The 22,158-nt window shown below is 43.8% G+C and overlaps 1 protein-coding gene across 7 annotated transcripts in view; it reads right to left on the reverse strand.

The window, feature by feature from the left end:
• The window catches only part of LOC146835265 (HORMA domain-containing protein 1-like), a 1,528,718-nt gene that overhangs the window by 529,376 nt on the left and 977,184 nt on the right, over positions 1-22,158 (reverse strand). For all 7 annotated transcript variants that reach the window (XM_085602855.1, XM_085602849.1, XM_085602848.1 and 4 more), the window contains one exon: positions 8,961-9,112. In XM_085602855.1, the coding sequence (XP_085458981.1) occupies positions 8,961-9,112 (152 nt within the window). The remainder of the gene's footprint in view (positions 1-8,960; positions 9,113-22,158) is intronic.

The raw sequence follows: 22,158 nt of genomic DNA on the forward strand, positions 1-22,158 counted from the left end.
GTTGAAGTGGATGGATGAGGTGGGGATCCAAGAACTAATCAAAGAAAGCAGATGGAAGGTGGCAGTCTGAATTGCAGAGAGCGGGAAGTGTTTGTAGCTTCATCAATCCGAGTGTTGCTTGCTTACCTCAGATGCAAGAACAGAAGGACTTATGGATGACAGTGAGTGTCTTCCTTCCCTCTTGTGTATGCAGTGAAAATGATGGCTGCTGCAGACTGTGAGAGAAAGGATGATGAGGATGTATGAGAATGTGAGAGTGAACCATATTTCTTTAATGAAGAGGGTATCATGCTTGTGGTAGGTGATAAGGGATGAGGGATAGAAAGTGGACGTGGGTAGCATGATGCCTGCTGACTGCACAGAGTAATGTAGCGAAGTGATCTTCAAAAGATGTGGTTTGTGAGGTGCCTGGGGAAACATTCACTCGTGGTGGCTTTTAAAGGGTGTATTAAAAACACTATTGATGGATCCATTGATGTTGACAGGCACTGGAGGACAAAAGCCTCAGTATCAAAGCTCTCAATAGTAGTGGTCTTTCATAATGAGAGATATCTCAATGGCAAATGTTAACTCGTTGTTGAAATAGTCATTGCAGATCACGTCAAACAAATACAATTGTGATGTCAAAATACACTTACAGAGCTTCATGATGGAACTAGTAAGGTAAGTAGTAGGGAAAAACACTCTAAGCCCTTATGCTGGACTCAGGCAGAACACCACTAACTCTTTTCTGGCAGTGAGACATATACTACCTGAATCAGGCCACAGTTGGATTCGCTCTCAGTGTCTCAAAATCATACTTGACATTGCTTGATAAATTCAGAATCTTTACACACAATGACTCCCAGACACACTGCATGTTTGTCTTTCTTTTAACTATTTCATGCAGCAAGAGGCTCATTTGTCAAAATGACAAGAGAAGAAAAAACAGATGGGGATAAATTGAGAATAGTTAAACTTACTTTCAAACAAAGGCAAATAGATGTTTTTGTTGAATTAAAAATGACATATAAAGTATGATGATATCCTGAGATTGTTAGCAGAATGAGGAATTTTTCCCACAGAAAGGGCATTTCACAAAAGGTGCAGGCATAAGTGACAGGAAAATAAATTACTTTCCTGTCAGAATACGGTCTAACCGTACTCTAGGTCTTAAAAGACATTGAGTAAAACTCCAAATTCAAGATTTTAGAAAGATTTCTAATGATCTTTTAGTCAAAAAGGCAGAGCTGAGTGCCTCAGGATCCTGAAAAATTAACTGATCTGTCACCAGTTGGCCATGATGGGATGCTGTGTGTGTTGTGAGGCACTTAAAAGCGTGGACGATTTTACAAATTCATATTTTTGTGCTTCGTTGACAAAGTGCAGAATGCAAGTTCACAACGAATTTCACATGTAGGCACTGAATTAGTACTGTTGCCTTTGAAACAAATTTTCAAAGTATGCTTTTCTTGCTATGCGTTAACTAGGCCCCAGTTTAGAGGTAAACACCATCTTATCCAAGATGAAAGTCACCCTTATCTCTAATGTCTCTTTTTCCCTGCCACCTTTTCTCCCCGGAGAATCAGCAGCACGCAAACAAGCTAAGATGCACTGGTTTATTTCCAATGTTATTGTTGTTCTACTCTTGATGAAATTTCAGTCACAAATTGGAAATAAACCAGTGCATCTTAGCTTGTAATTCTGCTGGTTCACTTTACATATTCATTCATGTGTAAATTATTGTTTATTTGTTCATGTACCTAGTTTTGTTCTAGCATCTCCGAATGACATTAGCATAAGGCAATAAGATGTTTATTTTTTCATGCGCTTTGATCTGAAGTCTGAAGATTCTATTTTTATATGCAAAAATAATGTATAAAACCCCTTGCTTTTGGAGGTGAGCCAGAAAACATTCTTATTCTACTAGGGATGCTGTCCGTTTCTTTCACAATGTTGCAGTCCACTTGGGACTTAGAGTATTTTCAGATTATTTTTTTTTTAACAACAAATTTTATTTGGTCATTTAAAAAAAAAAAAATGTTTTATTAAACATTTTATTGACAATTCAATACACAGCGAGTAGAACAACTCATAGACATGACCGTATACAGTTAATAACCTATATGCTGGAACACACAGTAAATTCGTACACACCGAAGAACATGTAGGTGCAGATGCGTTCCCCCGTTGCCACTTAGTTAACGCGGTATTGTGGGCCACATTTAATATTTCCCTCATATCATCTCCATAGTGTGAGAATCAGTCACTCATGCCAATGTCTGAGTTGTCGGGAGGGGGGGGAACATATGTTTCCCCGAAAGTTGTTCCAGTTTCCCCACACTCGTGCCCACTTTAGGGGGCATCCCCTGTTGATAAAGACTGCTTTCTCTGGCACCATGGCGCTGTCTAGATCTCGAGACCTCTGCTGATGGGTCGGTGCAACTCGGGCACACCAGTGTCTTGCAATGTTCCTTTTAGCTAGGGTGACGCTGAGTGTAACCCAGCTCTGCGCCGCATGATTAAGATCGGTGGGTTCCCACACATTCAGTAAACACATTCGGTCCTCGAGAGGGACCTCAAACCCACATACCTGGGTGATCGTTGTCATAACAGCTCTCCAGTAGTGTGAGATGTGAGGGCAGTCCCATATTGTGTGATAGAAGGACCCAATAAGCCCGCAGCCCCTCAAGCAAAGTGGCGTGTCAGCCCTCCCTATTTTATGCATTACCGATCTCGTGTAGTAAGTTCTGTGTAATATTTTGAACTGCACGAGTTTTAACCTGGAAGGGGTTGCCACCTCCTGTGGGGACGCCAGCACCTCCTGCCACTCCTGTTCGTCCAGTTCCCCCACCTCTGCTTGCCACCTCTCTTTTAATTTCTGTGTAGGAACATTCTGATTATTTATCAGCTTTCAATAGGTGAGAGAGATTGTCTTTTTAGATAGCGTGTCTGTGAGTAGACGGTCCTCGAGCAGGGAGGACTCAGGAAGATTTTTTCCAGGGGGTATGTTCTTAGTAAGGGCATGTCTTATTTGAGTGTATCGGTACTGTTCCTTGCCCGTCATTTGATAAGTTTCTTGTAGTTGTGCAAAGGAAACCACCGTACCTTTTTTCCATAAGTCGCCAACTTTGGAGATGCCTATAAGATCCCACCCAGTAAAACCTTTGCATGTGCGCAATTTGCCGAGCCTCGGGGAGTCCCACAGTGGGGTATGCCGAGTAATCACCCCCTCCCACCCCAGTGCACATCGCGCTGTGTACCAGATTTGCACGGTGTGGGCCGTGGGTCCAACTAGCGTGTTTTTCTTGTGTTCATCGTACAGTGCCTCCATGGGACCGTTCACACTCAACATGAGCCTATCCAGGCGCAGAGCTGGCTCATTCTGTGGGGGCGTGCAGCCACTTATTGATCACTATGAGCTGGGATGCCCAGTAATATAACTGTATGTTGGGCAGGGTGTTGCCGCCATTGTACCAACTGCGCGTTTGTTTACTCAAAGCTATTCGATGAGGTTTTCCCTCCCATAGGAGAAGGCCCACCTCCGCCTCGATGGCTTTAAAATACGAGTCGGGAACAGGTGCGGGGGCATTTTGTAACACGTATAGGAACCTAGGGAGGGCCATCATCTTGAACAATGCCTCTCTCCCCAGTAATGTCAATGGGAGTGATTGCCAGTTTTTAACATCGTTCTTCAGTCTGCGCAGCGGTGGGAGCAGATTACGTTCCATGAACCGTTCGTGATGGGGCGTGATATTTATACCCAGGTATTTGAAATCGGTCTGTGTTATCTGTATCTCCGCTCCCCGGGGTAGGATTGGGGGAGGGGGGCTGCAGTGTATATAGCATAGATTTGGCCCAGTTGATGGTATAGCCGGAGACCCTCCCATACGACGCGCAAATGTCGAGCAAACAGTTAATGGACCGTCAGGGATGTGTCAGTATAATAAAATATCGTCGGCGTAAAGGGAGATACGGTCCTCCCATCCCTCCTCCCACCTTAATCCCGAAATCACTGGGTCTCTCCTTATCCACGCCACGAGCGGCTCCAATGCTAGGGCGAACAGGAGCAGGGAGAGGAGACAGCCCTGCCTGGTGCCCCACCCCAACGGAAAATCTTCCGAATGGCGCCCATTGACCGTCACCTGCGCCAGTGGCTGTGTATAGAGCAGCTGTATCCAGGCAAAAAATTTGGGTCCAAAGCCGAAGTGCCGCAGCACCGCGAACAGGAAGGGCCATTCAACCCGGTCGAAGGCCATACTGGCATCTAGGGAGAGTATCACCGCCTCCTCTTCTCTTGGATGTATGGCCCCCTCGCCAGCACCCCATGTAATTGTCTGAGGTTCATTGCCGTGTTTCTGCCCGGCATGAAGCCGGATTGATCTGGGTGTATGAGTGTCACGAGGTGGGGTTGCAGCCTAGTTGCTAATGCCTTAGCCAGTATTTTCACCTCCGCGTTAAGGAGTGAAATTGGTCTATAGGAGTTGCGCTCCTGGGGGGGTTTACCAGGCTTAAGAATCTTGACAATCGTTGCCACTCTTTGATCACGGGGGAGATAGCCCGCTACTAAGCTGGCTTGGTACATTCGTAGCAGGTGTGGTACTAGAGTGTCAGACTCCCTTTTGAACAATTCCACGGGGACGCCGTTAGGTCCCAGTGCTTTCCCCGATTGCAGCCCTCTAATAGCAGCCGCAATTTCTTCTCTTGTGAGGTCCGCCTCTAATGATTGCACATCCTGCAGCGTGAGTTTAGGGAGAAGTATGTCTTTTAGAAAATCTAAGTTTTCTTCTACCGTTGTAGTGACTACAGGAGTATATACGGCTTCATAGTGGCGTGCAAACACCGTAACTATGTCATCAGGGTCTACTATCGTTTCCCCACTACCTAATTGGAGTTGTGCAACCCACCGGCTGGCCCTTTCTTTTTTTCCAACCACGCTAACAATTTGCCAGCCTTGTCCCCCACTTCATATATCTTGTGCTGCGTCTTTGTGATGCATGCCTGAGCTTCCTCCCACACCTGATCCCTGTAGGCTTGCTTAGCGAGGCTAAGGGTGTGGGCAGTGTCCTCGTTGGGATCTGCAGTGTGGGCGCCCTCCGCGACTTCCACCGCCTGTTCTAATGTCAATATCTGCTGAATCATTTCTCGTTTGTGGGCCATGACCGCAGAGATGGCCTGGCCGCGTATGACTGTCTTGTACGCCTCCCAGTGTGTGACTGAGGAGGCCACTGAATATTCATTCTCCTGAAAATATTGGTTAGTGGTCCTGTGTATACCTTTACGTATGGTTGGCACCCTGAGGTATACGGGGTGAATGGGGAAAATATGTCTCTGTCCCATGAGGTGTGGTGCGTACGATAGCAGTATAGGGGAGTGTTCCGAGATTCCCTGTGGGAGGTGTGTGATGTCTTGTATAGTGCCCTGAGCAGTCGGTGTTGTGAGGAAGAGATCTATCCGTGAGAGACTGTTATGTGCGCCTGAGTGGTACGTGTACTGATGGTCTGTTGGGTGTCGCACGCGCCACATATCCACCAAGCCCAATGCCTCGGTGAAGTCTCGTAGAATCGATGTGCTTGCTGCCGTCCCCCTCGATGGGCGTCTGTCCGTTACATCATCCATTGTGGCACTAAAATCTCCCCCTATTACCAGTTCTCCGGGGGGCAGGTCTAGTAGAAATTTGCCCAGGGCTGGGAAGGCAAGTGTGTGAAGTGCCGGTGGTTTGTACACTGAAACAAAATTGTACACCTTCCCCTCCCACTGACATGAGGCCGCCGAAAAGCGCCCCTGGTCGTCTGTCCATGACCCATTCACTATTACAGGGCAGCTCTTTCTGATCAGGATCCCAACTCCTCGAGATCCTGACGTAAACTCCGAGTGGGTCACCATCTTGAACCCCCATCTATCCAGTGCTTTAACCGCAGTCCCCACCAAGTGGGTTTCTTGTAAAAGGCAGACTGACGGTCCGCGCCTCCTGAGTTATTGCAACACTTGTCCCCGTTTGATCTTATTCCCGAGCCCATTCACATTCCAGGATATTATGGTCAATGATTTGCCCTGCGTGCGCTCATGATCTAATTGTGAACCTGTGGTCCCCGATGGCATTGTCAAAGGAATTGTGTAGGCGTTACTTGATAGGGGGCTTGAAGCTGCGCATTGGTAAGCATTTGGGAAACCGGTCGTGCGACGAACTCTACCTGTTGTATTTGCACTTGTGTGTATGTAGCAACCAAAACATTCAGGAACAAAAACCAACAACAAAAAATTAAACCAGCCACTCCCACCAACCCCTCCTTGCTCCCCTGCCAGGCGGAACCCCAACTACCCGCCACCCCAACATTGCAGAGAGCTTCAGTCCCATTCATATTTAGTTATTTTTCTTATATATTGGGCAGCGGCCCCACAGTGGCACAATGAATCAGTTGAACAATGTGTGCATCAATAACCATTTCTATGAAAGGAAACAAACCCTGCAAAACATGCAGCTAAAATAATAATCTAAACAATGTGCTGACAGTGGACCGGTGTCTAAATACAATACATGATTCAGCAGATTCACAATATACTACCCAGTGAAATAATAAAGCAGTCAGTCGATACCAACTTGGGGGACACATGGCAGAGAGCAGAGAGAGCAACTCAGAGGTCATCCTCAGGGAGGGGGGGCAGGTCGACTCCACGATAAGCTGCCCATCGCGACCATACCTTGCAATGTTTCCGTGGGCAGCCCCTAGCCTCAAATACAGCAATCTCGGCTCCCATACACCTAGCCAATTCGGACTTCCATTTACCTATAGTCGAAGGAGATGATGCCTTCCATCCCTATGCTATGTCCCGTTTGGCTATAGTAAGGGCGAGGAACAGTAGGTGTTGCTTGTATCAATTCCCCCCAATGTCGTCGGTGGAATGTAACAAAAACAGCCGTGGGTCCAGTGGGAGTATCCACCCCAACACCTCCTTAAGACATGTCCTAACTCTGTTCCAGAAGGGCTGTAGAGCTGTGCAAGTCCACACCGTATAGAAGAAGGAAGAAGGATCCATCCTCTCTGCCACACCGCAGACACTCAGGGGACTGAATGACCCCCATTCGCCACAGTCGCACCCTCTTGTAATACATTCTGTGTAAGTATTTGAATTGGATGAGCCTGTAACGTGTGGAGACAGCCGCGCCCCATGGACTTGCGATCGCTTCCGCCCAATCGTCGTCAGTCAATTTGGGAATATCTGCCGTCCAGGCTAGTCGGGTGTTGTCCAGAGTGGTGGGGGTGTGTGTCATCAGCGTTTGGTATATTTGCCTGATTTGTGCAGTCCAAGGTCCCCCATCAACAGGCGACCCTCTAGGGGTTGGAACTCAGGGAGGGTCTCCATATATCGGATTTGGGGAGAGAGTGCGTGTCGGAGCTGTAAAGATTTATAAAATTGCGACTTGTGGAGGCCAAAATCGGTCTGTAGTTGCTGGAATGATTTTAAGGTAGTGCCCTTCACAACATCACCCAGGGTAGAGATCCCCACCAGGTCCCAACCCCGGAACCCTCTCAATGTGCCAGCAGTTCTAAGGTACGTACCATGCCACAAGGGGGTCTCTCGAGTAAGTCGCACCTTTCATCCCATTTGTCTGGTCTTGGCCCTCCATAACTGGATAACTTGTCTACTAGCAGGTGGTAAATGATCTAGCCTTGTGTAGCTGTATAGTAAATGAAGCAGAGGGAAACTGTTCTTTTGCGTCCTGTTCGATAGAATAGGCAGGATCGGTGTGAAAATTATACCATAGTTCATTGATTACGAGGATGTGAGATGCGACGTAATATGAGTAAATGTCTGCAGCCGCGATCCCCCTTTGCTGACAAGATTGCGACTCCGTGGGTACACTGACACACTTGCTGAGGGACTGCCCTTAAATCACTTCTTACTGGAAGCAAGTTACTGATGATATAGATGCCCACCTCGACCCACAGCTACCCCGCATCCCAGCTTACACCCTTCTAGACCTACCCAATGCCCTTACATTTCCTCTTAAATCACACAGAGGACGCTGAATTGGGCTGGCATTGGGAGCGGCTCTCCAGAACATATTGGCTCATTGGGGGTCAGGGAAGCTCCCTACCTATGTGGGGGGGCTACATCGTTTATGGTATACATTGGGAATGGAACGTATATCCCTCTACAATCAGGGATCCACATTTCAGAAACTTTGGAAACCAGTCATATCTTTACTCACATTCGAATTTCGGGAACTAACATGCCCCAAATACCTGAGACTCCTGCAGCTTACTGAGCCTCCACAAGCCACAACTTAGACACAAGTATAACACCTACACATACATACCAGATACCGGGGAAAGGGAAAGGTGGGCCCAGGGAAAGGGAGGGATAGGATTTTGGAGGGTGGGGGGAGTTTTGGGGATACCTTGTTATAACATTCCTTTATGCTGACAAGAGTGGAATTAGATATGCCTCAAATTGCATAACAACCGTGTCTATATTACTCTGTTTCTCTTTTATGCAAAACAATAAAGAAATGTACATATAAAAAAGGGTTGTGGAAGATTTTCAATCATTTCTTTTAGAAGACTCAGTGACTAATTTTATGTAACTGGCTTCTTTTTGTAAATGAAAATTAAATGAAATGTGGCCTGTTTAGACTGTTTAGGGACTACAAACATACATGTAGGGTATTATTGTAGAAAGTTCAATATACATATAAGCATTTTTTCAAAGTGCTCTGGGATCACCACGCATGGCCTGGACTATTCAGTGCTGATGACTTTGCAGAGGAGTACCCTGGAAGAGAAACAGAATTAAAGGGGTGTAACTTTTGTTTCTCTCACAAGCCTGCCAGGGATTATTTTCTTGAAAGGCGTAGCACTCCTATCTCATTATAAGCTCAATGGAACTTTTATCAGCAATAACATACAGAAACAGCATAAACTGAGTAAAGAATCAGACAACACATTTGTTTTCTAATTTTACATGAATCTACTGACCTTCATCGTAATAGAACAGCTTCATGGTAAGCAAGGCTTCATTGGGTAGGGATCCCAGATTATGCATCAGTAGGAAGAGTTTGCGGATGAGGGTGATGGAAGCTTTCTTAATGTCTTCTGTGCTGTAGTTTGTTATTATATCATTCTCATTGCTAAATGGAAAGGTCAAGAGTCAGATTGGTCTTGTTCATGATACCTGACACTAAATACTACATTTCTGTAAACTTTGTACAGCACAAAAACATAAAGTACCACAAAACATAATTTCAAAATGTTAATTAGATGTTCTTTAGTGGGTAGTTATTTAACCACCTCAAAAAAGGTGCCTATACGATGCCTCCTGACAATTAAATTTCTAGTTTCATTTTTATGCAGAAACACAAATGTCCTCAAAAGAGAAATGTACCTTGCATTCTCTTTGTTGGTCTCAGTTTACGAGACGTCCATTCGTCTTTCACTATGGACAATAATAACGCAGATGAGCTGTTTTTAAAAAAAAATAAAAATGTACCAAACTGCAATTGGCTGACTTTCCCTTTTGATATGACTGTCAATGACTGTTGGATTCCGCAAAGGTTTGCATAAGCTCAAATGACAAAGGTGAGAACAACACAAACCTGTTGTGTACCTCTAAATGCATAATCTAAATTGAAGAGACACCTTTGCCCATTTGTCTAGACATGGGATCAGGATTCACCAAATTGTTAGTGGGGCCCTGCTGAAAGTCATATGAGCAATAGCCCGTGGGATGCCCTCGCTTATCTATTCACTTGCCTGCGGAAAAAAACTTTAGAATGAACGCACTTTAGGACAAGAGCCATGGATAAGCTCCTTCATTTATTCTGTGTGGGCCACTTCAACACAAACTAAGGAATGGAAATGTTGATTGAAGTAAATATGCAATGTTGCTATTTGAAGTGATCACTATCACGTCAGATGTGCACATTTGTGATACGACATAGAAAGCGTGTGATGGGATGTGTGTAGTGTTACATCAATAGATCTCACGATCTGTGATCATGTTATGCTGTTATGTTTCGATCTCTGTTGGGCTGATTTACATATTTGTTGAGTAGAACACTGCGTTTGAACAATAACGAACTCAGGGTAGAGCAGTTGGTGTTTGCAACCCAGACAAAGCATCCATCTTGCTAGAAACGCTGATGGTTGGCGCAGACTAGACGTACAAGCCATCCTATTCTGTTTATCCTTGGACACACTGGCTAAAAATATTTGAAAAAGCAACTTCCGGTAGTGCGAGGAACTCATGGTATATCATCAGATTCAATGCTAGATACCATGGAAAGTTTAAACCAGTAAAAGTGCTGTAGCTAACAAGAAATGTTGGACCAGGAATGGGTACCAAACCCTCTAGAATGGCGGCAGTCTTAGGGGAAAGTGCGGTTAATGAGATAAAGTGGCTAAAAGATCATAATCATTTGTGCGGTGATGAATGTAAGGTCAACAGAAATAAACTCTTTGTTGGGTTTTAATTAATTTCTGTCTTACCAAACCCTCCACAACAAAACATTCTTCATATTTCTGTATCCACCATATGGACAGATTTTATTAATAAAGTCCCACCCAAGAGAATACAATACAACATATGGACTGTCTCAAATGTCCACCTTGTCATTATAACAGTGCTGGCAATAAATACATGTTTCTTAAGGTTTTGGTTTCATGTCCCCCATATTTTCCTAAACTGATTTGGACAGTCCCTGCTTCCAAATGCCATTTGCAGGCCTTCATCCATCAGTCCATATTTGTTCACCATTGCCCCACCGAAAGAGGTAATGCCACTTCCCATTTCTGGGTGATGTTCCTCTTTGACACTGCCCGCCCTAGATTTACAGAGTATTTACAATGTCTTGTTATCACTCTCTTGCTCCAAATACCAAATAACCACACTCTAAGGGAAACAATACTGACCCACATAATATGATATTACGTCCCATTCGAGCTTCAATCCTTTATACATGTTGAGATGGTCATATAGCCAGGGCATACCTACAAAACATAATACTATATCCCATATCCACAAGTTTTCTTCTGTGATAATAGCATATTATATTGTGGATTCTGAATTGGGACAATCTAAAACCTGTCCAAATAGCTTCCTTTGTATACATGATATCATAAGATTAGAGACTTGTTCACTGTTCATAAAGTTGATATCCTGTGTCAAAAGGGAACATTGAGGAAGATCGATTGTTAACCCCTTGCAACTGATCAAGTTCTGGAAGGCTACACATTTCTCATCAGAAAATTAGGGAGAGGAATTTGCAGTGATGGCAAGAGAGGAAATAATGATGACATCTCTAGAATGTAAGGACCTCTGAAAACTGGACGCTGGTGCATACTGAGTGCAAATCTCTGCCACTGAAACTTCCCGTTTTCTGCTTGCGTAAAGACCCCAGGATTTGACACAATATTCTTAGAATATTGTTTTATTTAATGTATGTATTTAGCACTTGATAATCTTCTGTACATTTTTTAATTTTCCCTCTCCTTAAGATCTCTGCCAAAGTACTCTTTGTAAAAATCTGACGAAATAGGCTTTTGGATTCTTTAGATCAAATGGCTTGGGATCTGAATTAGAGTGTGGTGGAAGGGATATTCCCTCATAAACGTGATAGTTATTCCGTCTGCTGTATTACAAGTGCATTATATCCTACGGCACTTGTAATACAGTGGGCGGGATATCCAACTTTTTTGTGACAGAGTATCCTATCTTTCTAACTTTCAATCAGAAACTTATTTTCTAGCTTTTCACAAGAATATCCTATGGTCTAAAATGTTACGTTCTTCCAGGAAGAGCCAAGCGATCTCTAAGATGGCGTGCATGTCCTTGTGCTGTAGGATTTACTTAAAGCATTTATTTTTGATAACAAGAATTTCTTAATGTCTGTATATAACCCATAAAATATTGCCAGGGAGTTCAATTTAATTTGCTTAAAAAGTGTTAAATTACAAATTTAGATAGAGCTGTTTTCTCATTTCTACCTAGCCGAACAATCACCAGTCAGGCATTCAGCACCCACCTCAGACTCATCGAGCCTCTGCCTCCCCCTTCCACCCATAGGAACTGCATACCTCTTCCTCTAAACTGACACAGGCTCACTGCCAGGCACAGCAATAAACATTAACTAATATTTTCAGTTGTGACTAGCCAATCATTCCATCTGGATTTGCAAAGCTTCCAAAGATACCTCGCTAATTTAAATCTCTGAAGTATAGTCAACACTTTTTGTGGCACAAACATGCCAAAAACTGCTCATCAGATTTACAACAACCCAAACAAGCATTGGCATAGCCAATAGGTCTCGCCTTTGGGACCTTATAAGTGTTTAGCCATGCAACAGTTAATGTTACTGCACCAAGGATATTGTGCTGGATAACTAAACACTTAAACGGTCCCAAAGGCGAGACCTATTGGCTATGCCAATGCTTGTTAGCATTTGAGTGTGATTATAGAGGTATGGGCAAAACCATTTAGGGCCGTTCCGTCCAGAATTTGATGGCCTGTGGTGTTGAAAGCACTGCTAGATAACAAGGGTATAAGAATTCGGGAATGGGCACAATTGAAGTGTATGACATGAAATTCCAAATGTCAAAATCATAAAATGTGTGATTTAAGATATGGATGTCGTTTAAGAACAAATGTGTTATTTTCTTGAAAGTTAAAAACAACCAATAACTGCATTGTAAATAGAGACACGAGTTTTCCATTTTTACTATAAATGCTTCCCTCTCTTTATTTTAAAAATCACAAAGAAGTAGAGGTTAAGGGTCTGATTTGCAAAGGGACTTACGTGAAGTAAAGGTACAAGTGTGAAGTCTCTGCACTCTGGGCTGCCTCTCTGTCCAGCGCACTGTAGTGAGTGCAGTGCGGAGATTCTGCCATGAGTGAAGAGACACGTAACTTTATTGCATATTAGTCCCTTTGTGATTTGAGCCCTAAGCCTTCATTTAAGGGTCTCACCATATGTTCAATCATGTCTGCTAGAACAAACGTTATGCATATAATCAGAAGCACTAGTATAAAAACATGCCATCTTGTAATGTGCCATACATTGTCATTACCTTTTCTGTTTGCGAAAGGCACCAGTTATCGAAAGTAGTAAAATAAACTTTTACTAAACTCACCTTGGTGAAACTGCAACGATTGCTGCTGCTTATTGAGGAGCATAAGGGCTGGTACCCAGCTAATGTCCCGTGCGCTGATTGAGAAAAGGGTGGGGTGACCAGCAATATCAAAGGAGAGACAGAACGTTCTAAGAGTATGAGCATAGACAAGAACAGAGGAGAGGATAGGATAGTGGAATGAAGGGTCCCGAACACAGAAGAGGGTTGAATAGTCGGTTACAGGACAGGCAGTCAGTGCGAAGGGAAACGCAGGGGAAACTGTTGGATGAAAGAGGCAAAGATTTGATGAAGGGAGGACGAAATGGTTACAGGGGGGGGCACAGGGTGGATTAGCTACTTTCATAAGAGGAAACGTTTGTTAGGAGGATGTTGTGTTAAATCGTAATAATGTAACTGCGCAGGGTTGAGGCGAGTGAGGACTTGAGCACTGTGGACTAATTATAGTGTTAATCTTGGAGCAGATGTAGCAGGGTGAAGTCATGAGCAGGTAAGGATGAACAATAGAATACTGATAATTGAAGATGATGGAGAGAGTAAAGAGCTGAAGGTTTGCACAGAGCGCTTGTGGATATAGAGGTAATGAGGTCCTGGAAATAGATAATTTGACACCTCTTAGATCATTATGCAGTGTATGAAGGGCTTGCTTATTAACAAAGAAGTTAGCAGTGAATATGTGCTTTCGCCATTTATGTACTGCTGCCCTCATTTACTGTTATGCACTCTTATTTCAAGTGTAATTCATGGCTGAGGCCTATCTTTGGTACAAGGTGGATAATGAAGCAGTTGTATGAGCTGTAGTGCAAGACTGAAGTGAGGTCTTTATGAAGATCACGTGGAAAGCAGTGAGAGCAGTGGGGTCCTGTTTTCTACAGAAGATGGGTACATGAGAGAGCGATCTACAAGGAGGCGAACTGATTTGCATGTGAAATGTGTGATGTCAGATGGAGCGATGATGGGTTTAGATTTGGATAAAGTGTTTGAAATTAGCATAAAATTGAGTGGCTTACCTTGCTTGTGGGTGGGATTAAGGAAGGTGTCATTTGAGGAGTGATCAGACAGAAGTCGAGACATTGCCGAAAGCATCAGTAAAATATTTTGGCAAGTTATGGTCACACCAGTGAAAGCAGAATCGTTTGGTGAAGGCAATAAATAGGTGTGTAGCATAATTTCCGCCAGCTGTAACTGAAAGCCATTACTATATAGTTACAGAGACGAATGCGTTTCCAGATGTTTGGAATGAAAGAGGTTTATGGTGCGAGTCCTAATGAGAAAACATCTTGTCATCCATAATAAAACACTGACCAAGGAGAGTAAGATCACATACGTATGCTTTACTAAGGTAATACCTAAAACAAAACAAATGTTAGATTGGTTTTGTAATAACAGTAAAATCATGAGTCTGAGTCTTAGGACCTGGAAGGCCAGTGCAATCAGGAGTGAAATACGGACAGTATTGGAGCATGCTAGTATAAACTATGTTCAGGATCCTTTGAGACACCTTTAAAAATACATTTTAATACAAGTAAAATGGATAGCTCCTTTCCGCTCCTAAAGCATCTTTTTTTTAACGCAGAACAAAATGCTGTATGGTGCTCTGTAAAACACGTTAGTGCCACCTGGTGTATTTCATGCAATACGGCCCCAGAAATGTTCTGCCAAATGCAATGGATCTCCGTCACATAAACAAAGGCAATACAAATCAAACATCAAAGCGGCGAAAGTGAAAGTAATCGAGCAGAGCATCAAAGGGCTGGGTGAGAAGGGAGGGGGGAATGCAAGGGTCAAAGCGGCTAAACTGAAAGAAAGCTATAGAGAAGGGAGGGGGGAGTGGGAGCAGCTGTGCACGTGCATGTGATCGTGCACTCAAGGTTTAGGCCAGCCAAAAGACTGTGGGTAGCACTTTGAAAATCCCACATACAAAATGTCTCTTCGAGCCTTTGGCTCAGCGACACCTAAAAAGACCCTATCCTGAGTAAAGTTCTTGTTCCTTACCAAATATTGTGAAATGCTAATCAGCAGGTTTCTAAATGGAAACATCTACTTTTGCCCCTCCTTACATTTCCTCTGGATAGATGTGCTCATTGTATGCTGGATTTTATGTAGATTCAGCAAACCACACCAAAGTTATTAGCAAACCAAAAATGCCTTTTCAACAGAAACTGAAAATTAAAAAATGGTTTCTTACCTGCTCTTCTGGTTCTGCATCTTAGAAACAGTCACTGAATTCATAAATGTTAGACTAGTTCTAGGATGCTTGCAGGAGCAGGATCTATATCAAATATAGGGGGATATTAGCAAGGGCCTTATCGCCGCTTTAGCGGCACTTTTTGCCGCTTAAGCGGCGAAATTCCTATCGCCCTATTAGCAAGCTGTCGCTAACAGCTGTTAGCGACAGCTTTATGGCGAAAGCGACCGTTTTGGTGCCGCTTTGCATGTCAGCGATATATATCGCTAATGACATGCAAAGAAGGCGTTCCCGACTTAAAGTGACTGAAAACAGTCGCTAACACAGCTTCCCCCTATTAGCAATGCCCGCGAAGCGATAAAAATATTCACGCTAACCGCGAATATCGCTGGAATCTAACATCTGCTAAAAACCTGACTTAACCATTCTAGTCAATGGGGGCTGGATTGTAAGGTTAAGTCCTCACCTGCCTATTAGCAAGCTTCTCATTAGCGTGTAGAATTTATAGCTGGTTTTCTCGCGCTATTGCTGGGTTTCGCCGCTATCGCTGGATTTTCTATTGCCTTGGAGATAAGCATTGATAATAACGCGTTATCTCTGCGATGAAATCCAGCGATAGCCGGCGATAAAAAAAAACTGTGCTAAGCGCGCTTTGTGATAATTAGCGCACTCTCTTGGTAATATCCCCCATAGATCTTTGAAAGGGAGAAAAGTCCAGCATATCAACCAGCAGAAGGGCACCCTCAAAAGCCTATCAAGACAGTGTTTTGAAAGTATATGCTATGGTACCTACAACACAAACTGTTGTTTAAAATTTCTAAATAATGAGACAAAAACAGCATGATAGGCTTCAATATTATGGGTGTCTAAAAAACATCATGCCTATTTAAGAGTCCAATAGCTTCTAAAATGTATGATGTCTTGTATTGGCAGATGCCTCACAGAGTCCTTTCTTTGAGGATTCGCTGAACTGAACAGAGAATTATTAATTGCCAAATGACTCAGAAAGAAATTCAAAGAGGAGGGAGAGTTGTTTATTACTTCAATGAAGATATCTACGATGCACAACCAGGAATCCAAGTAAGTAACCAGTTCTTCTGTATAACAGGATATTCACTGATAATTATAAATGTTAGACGAGGGCACCATGCAAAGCCATCTTTGCAGAAGGGATAAAAGACGGAATAACCTTATAAACTGGAAGAAGAGAATTTTTGGTTTTGTGGAGCATCAACTGAAAAGATTTTTCAGGGTAGCGAGCAATACTACAGTCAGCTCTTGTATTCAAATCAAAATAATATTGTTGTCTAAAGGTATGAACCAAATTCCAAGTGGCTCCCTTCCATATACCTGCTAAAAGAATGCTTCTCAATTAGGCCTTAGTAGCGACTTTCTTTCCGCTGGAATAGGTTTTTGGCTTTCCTAGCAGGGGTTGATTGGCCAACTGTAGCAGAAATAGATACAAGAAACAATCCAATAGGAACGTGATTGCTTTGTGGTAGCTAAGTCTGTGTCTATGGCACCATAGTTGATAAATAACTGATAAGATGTCCTTAACATTTTGCTCTTATAGAGATAAAACTTTCCTAACATTTAGATAAAGAAAGAAGCTGTATTAATGAAGAAACCTGGGAGAGCAATAGATTTGTGAATGTGAAAATCTAATTAGAAAGAAAATATAAATGGGTCCTCAAGACCACCATATGAGAAGGAAAATTTGTCTATGATTTAAGTGACCAAGGAGTCCGCAAATTAATAATTCTGTGTGTTGAGGTGATAGCAACAAAAAAGACCTTCCAAGACAGATGCTGCAATGAGCGTTGTAAATAGGTTCAAATGGAGTATCCATTATTTTGAATGACCCAGGTCAGCTCCTAAACTGAAGTGGCACTTACAGGGGTAAAGACTGTCTTTAAGACCTTCAAGAAATCTTTAATCACTGGGACTTGAAAGGAAGCTTGATGAGATTCAATCATGTATGATGTTAATGCTTTCATGTGGACGAGAATTAGGTGAATTGTAGTTTAATTCTAACAGGATGAAAACCTCCTCATCTCTCTCAGGATGTCCATCCATGATTTCAAGCACTGTGTTGCTAAATTCAAGGATGTCGGGTTCAGATGAAGCAATTGACCATACAGTATGGAGCTTGGGCTTAGTTTCAATGGTAGTCTCTTGTGTGGTTTTAAGAACATCTGCAGACTAACAGGAACCAGCTCTGTCTGGACCACACAGGATAAATAAGTATCATCGTGTGAGACGCACAACACTTCAACAGGACTGCTGGGTTTGATAGAATCAGTGGAAAGTAATACAGCATTAGTTTTCCTGGATAAGACGTTTTAACATCTGGCATTATGCAAAGTGTAGGAAGGTGGATATCTGACTATGGTTACCCCCAAATTTTTGCCTAGTGTCTAGCTGGTTTTTCGACTTAGTTGGCCTGAGATCCTGCCATTCAGGATCTCAGCCTATCTGCTCTCTCTTTAAAATGGACTCCATGTACCCTAGGTGAATAACCCATTGGAATTAGATCACCCTGTGAGCCCCTGTACCAGTGTACACTAGGTACCCAGGGCATTGGTGTATCTAAGGCTACCAGGGGCTGAAGCATGTATTGTGCCACCCCTGGACTGGACTAACAAATTTGACACAACTGGCTGATCACTCAGCTGGGGTAAGTTGGTGTAACCACTTCTTACTTAGGTGTAGTATACCTATACCTAACCTTAAATGGGACACCTGGTAACCTATAAGTCACTCCTATGGCAGGCCTTGACAATCCTGAAGGCAGAGTGCTTGGTTCCATGTGAGATGGTGCTCTGGCATGAGCTGAGCCTGTCTGCAGTGGTCGGAACAACTTCCTTCTACCGTTTCCAGATATCGTCATACCATATACTCTTAAGTGCATTATGAACCTCGCGGTTAAATGCTATCTTTGGTTTGGCTTTATCAAAACATGTCGAGTAAGGTGTCATACGAATTGGAATACTAACCCCTCGCCAATTCTGGCGACGGGGTTAGCATTCCACCCTTCTAGAGGGACACGACATGTACAGTACCTGAAACCCGGGTAAAATCAGACATAGCCTCAGCTCCACAAAATGGATGCTGCCACCACAGACACAAGTCTGCCCTCCTGCTGCTGGGAGTCCTTCCAGCTTGGGAGACGTGGACAAAGGGTTTCCTGCCAGGGGAGGTGCGTGCACCACCCCAGACAGGATTTTGTGTATTGGTCAGGTAGGGCTTGAATGGAATCAGACATGCCTGAGGCTCACAAGGAGCCTCGGTGCATATGCCAGTTCAAACCGGTCCTGGGGCACACCAGCCCCGGACCTGGGGCGAGCTGGACAAAGGATTGGGGGTGTAACCACCCCCCTTCCTGGTCCCACCCTTAGGGAGGGACCTAGCAGGTAGTCCGGCCCCTAGAATCCGCTTAAAGGTAGGAGCTGTGTCCTAAGACTTCAGACATCCTGGAATCAACTTACTACAAAGAAGAAGACGGGAACTTCGACGCTCTGCTGCACAGAGGACTAAAGGAAACAGCTTGCTTAACACGCTTTAACGAGTTTAGCCTCAAAGACTGCTTAGCCTACGCTACCACTAGGGCAGCTAGTCCGAAAAGGTTGACTTACAACCACACCATAAGGGTTGCTTGGCATGGTACAAGGTGGTCACTTTAACTAGTGAACAGCATATACCAGGCCAACTTCTCACACAAAGTATCATAAAGATCTATTTGTGAATGACCCAAAATCTGCAAATATTTCTCAAAGTACTCTGTCATGTAGAAAGCACTTGTGGTTTTCTGTTTAAAGGGTGCTTAAAATGTCTGCCTGATGATTCTGAACTCCTTATAGCAGCAGTGGCCAGCACGGATCGGAGGTAGGGTGGTGGGGGCAGGAGCGGGAGGACACGGGGGAAGCAGGTATTAAAAAATAAAATAAAAAACGTGACTTGTTGCAGCGTCTCTCCTCCGTAGTCCTTACTCGCTGGCCTGAACAAGAAGCGCACTCATGCTCCCAGTCAGCCAATCACAACACTGCCTTAGCAGCACTGTGATTAGTCTGAGCACCGTGTTTCGAAGCTCATACGCTGACTGGGAGCCTGGGCATGTTCTCCACGCAGGCTGTAATGCAGCCTAAAGTGTGCAAGACAAGCAGTCATTGCGCACTTAGGAGGGTGCTACCACTCCTCCCCTGCTCCAGCCCCCTCACACAAAGCTGCGGAAGTAGGAGAAAATAAAATGATAATAGACTGATAAAAAGCAGTGGGGCGACGCTCCTCCACCTATGCTTTCATCAAAATTCCACTAGCCTGATACCATGCCTAAAGGTTCTGAGACTGGGTGTTGATCTTAAGGCTTCCTGTTTGTTTATTTAATTCATCACAGTGGTGTTGTTCATTTATATGAAGATGCTGTTTCTCATCAAGAGATGGCAGGAAGCCTGTGAGTATTGTTTGAAATTGGCGATTTTGTAAGAAGGAAACACCCTAAAGGAGATTTGCCCTTGTAATGCTAGGAATTGCTTCACTGCTAATAAACACTGTAATTTGTCATCCTAGTTGTTCCGTCATTGTGTTCATTGAGCAACGTCCCAAAGAGTGTTGTTGAGGCCTTGTTCAGGCTTGCATTCGGGACAATGAAAATGCAAGAAGTCATTGGTCCCGGCATAAAGGATATCTGTAGTTCTGTAGGATTTCACGTTCACCTTCCAAACTGATGACACTCTCTCCTCCACTTTTAGCCTACTGTTTTTGCCTGATATGATATAACTTATGCTCTGGTTTCTAAAGGTGTATCTGCAGTGCTTTCCAGTGTATGAAAGAGACTTTTTTACAACACTTTCTCCATGCTCTGGACTTCAGAGGCCTATTGTCCATTTACAGTAAATCAGTATTTTCAGAAAACAGCAGTGGGCTGGTACTAGTGCTATGTAAGTTTACTAGACAAAGTCCAAGGAGCGGACTTAATACCAATTGGAGCAGTGTGTTTTGATAGATGGAATGACCTTCTGGTAACTGCAAAAACGTCCTATTCTTTTTTGTGACTGGAATGAGAAATAGGCATCTTGTAAGTCTCCCGCTCATTACTAGTAAGGTAACCAATGACCTGGTGAAGCTCTCCCCTGTTAAATATGTCTATCATCATTTACTTGGTGGCTAATATTAGGGCAAGAACGGTTTTGAAGAACAACGTTTCTGGTGGCTAGTCTAGCTTCCTGAAAATTCTTCACCGTTGAATATCCATGGCCCCAGTCTGGATCCAGAAACTTCTGATATAACTTTCTGCCACTGGTACGGTACACTAGCTCCAGCATGACGCCGCACATTGTTCTGCCATCACTGGAGCATGAGACACATATCTGGGCACCCTGAAGTCAGTTCTCTATTTTTGCAGTGGCGTTTGATGGGGGAGACAAGAAGGACAACTATAACGTATCATTTCAGCAGACAACTAAGAATTATCTTCACAACTGGGAGGCAGGAACGGTTGGTTGAGTAACCTGCAGGTACATAGAATATCTACCAGACACATCATTACCAAAGGTGACTAACTTTTTCTTCTGATTTATATTTATACCTGCTGGTTCCTCGCCTTTGAATAGATTCTCCAATAATGCTTCCCTGGAAGGTAGGTCTGAAGGAAATCCTGTAAGACAGAGCGAGTGAAGTGGGCATCTCTTTCCATGTCTGAATCTAAATAGAACAAGACCTCTGGAGCTTCAGTGGGACTTTGCAGTAAAGGTGTCCGATGTTGGAAGGACTTCCTTGGATAAGGCTTCATGCTTGACCCACTGAGTTTCCAGGAACAGGCTAAGGGCCTGATTTATACTTTGGTGTTTGTTCGTCAGTCCTCCCTGACAAAGGTTTCAATCTGTCTGTAATGCTGGTAGAGGTTCTTCCTACCGATTTCCACATTTGATGGAATAACCTCCGTCATACTGGACAGAGGTTTATCTCTCCGACCTGTGGTTACCCTCTGTCAGCGGCCCATAGGTGTCTTGCATCAGATAAAACTTTGTTTGTGTTAGCGTGGCAGCCTTCGGCCAGCCACATTTATATTTGGCAATCAATTATCAATCATATTGGCAGGCTTGCAGGGGCCTTCAAGATGGATGTGTACGTCACACAACTGGAATGAATGACCAAATAATCACAATTGCACACCACACTATAAAACACTGCCCTTTCGAAACCACAAAAGATTCTCATTTGGAAGCTGTAAGACACGGAGAATGTTCTTGTTACTTTTCTAATCAATTTTGTATTCACCATGGCTAGAGGGAAGAACCTAATATTTCTTGACACAGAATTCAGGGGTATACATATTAACAAATCATGCAGTGCAGCAAGTCACCTTGCTGGGCTATGTGATAAGGAAAGGGTAGGAATGTGCCGTGCTTCACATTGTACAGCGCATTCCTGTATTTTCCATGCGTGCTGCCTAGGATCAACGCAGGCATCCTTGCACGTTTGTGCAAGGCTGCCTGAGCTGTAAGCCGTATTGTTTTTGTGCAAAAGAGACACCTTCGTGCACAAAAACAATCCTGAAAGGCATTTTCCACTTTCTACATGTTCTGCATAATGCAAGACGCTTAGAAAGAGGTACCAACGAGAAATTAAGATATTTTCTTCTTTGCACCTCTGGTGGGGAGGTGCACAATTTATCACGCATTCCCAGGTCAACCATACTTGGTAAATCAGGGAATTCGTCAGAATACAGGGGCTGACGTGTGGGAACACCCACTTTCCACCCACGTACACCCTCACCATGCAGTGCGCTGCCTTGCAGTATGTAGGAGAGTAGGGTCTGCTTTCTATGTTCACCCCCACTTTTTGCTTTTGCTTCACTGGTTTTCG

This window comes from Triturus cristatus, chromosome 4_2 (assembly GCF_964204655.1).
Source record: "Triturus cristatus chromosome 4_2, aTriCri1.1, whole genome shotgun sequence".
In the NCBI taxonomy this organism is placed as follows: domain Eukaryota; kingdom Metazoa; phylum Chordata; class Amphibia; order Caudata; family Salamandridae; genus Triturus; species Triturus cristatus.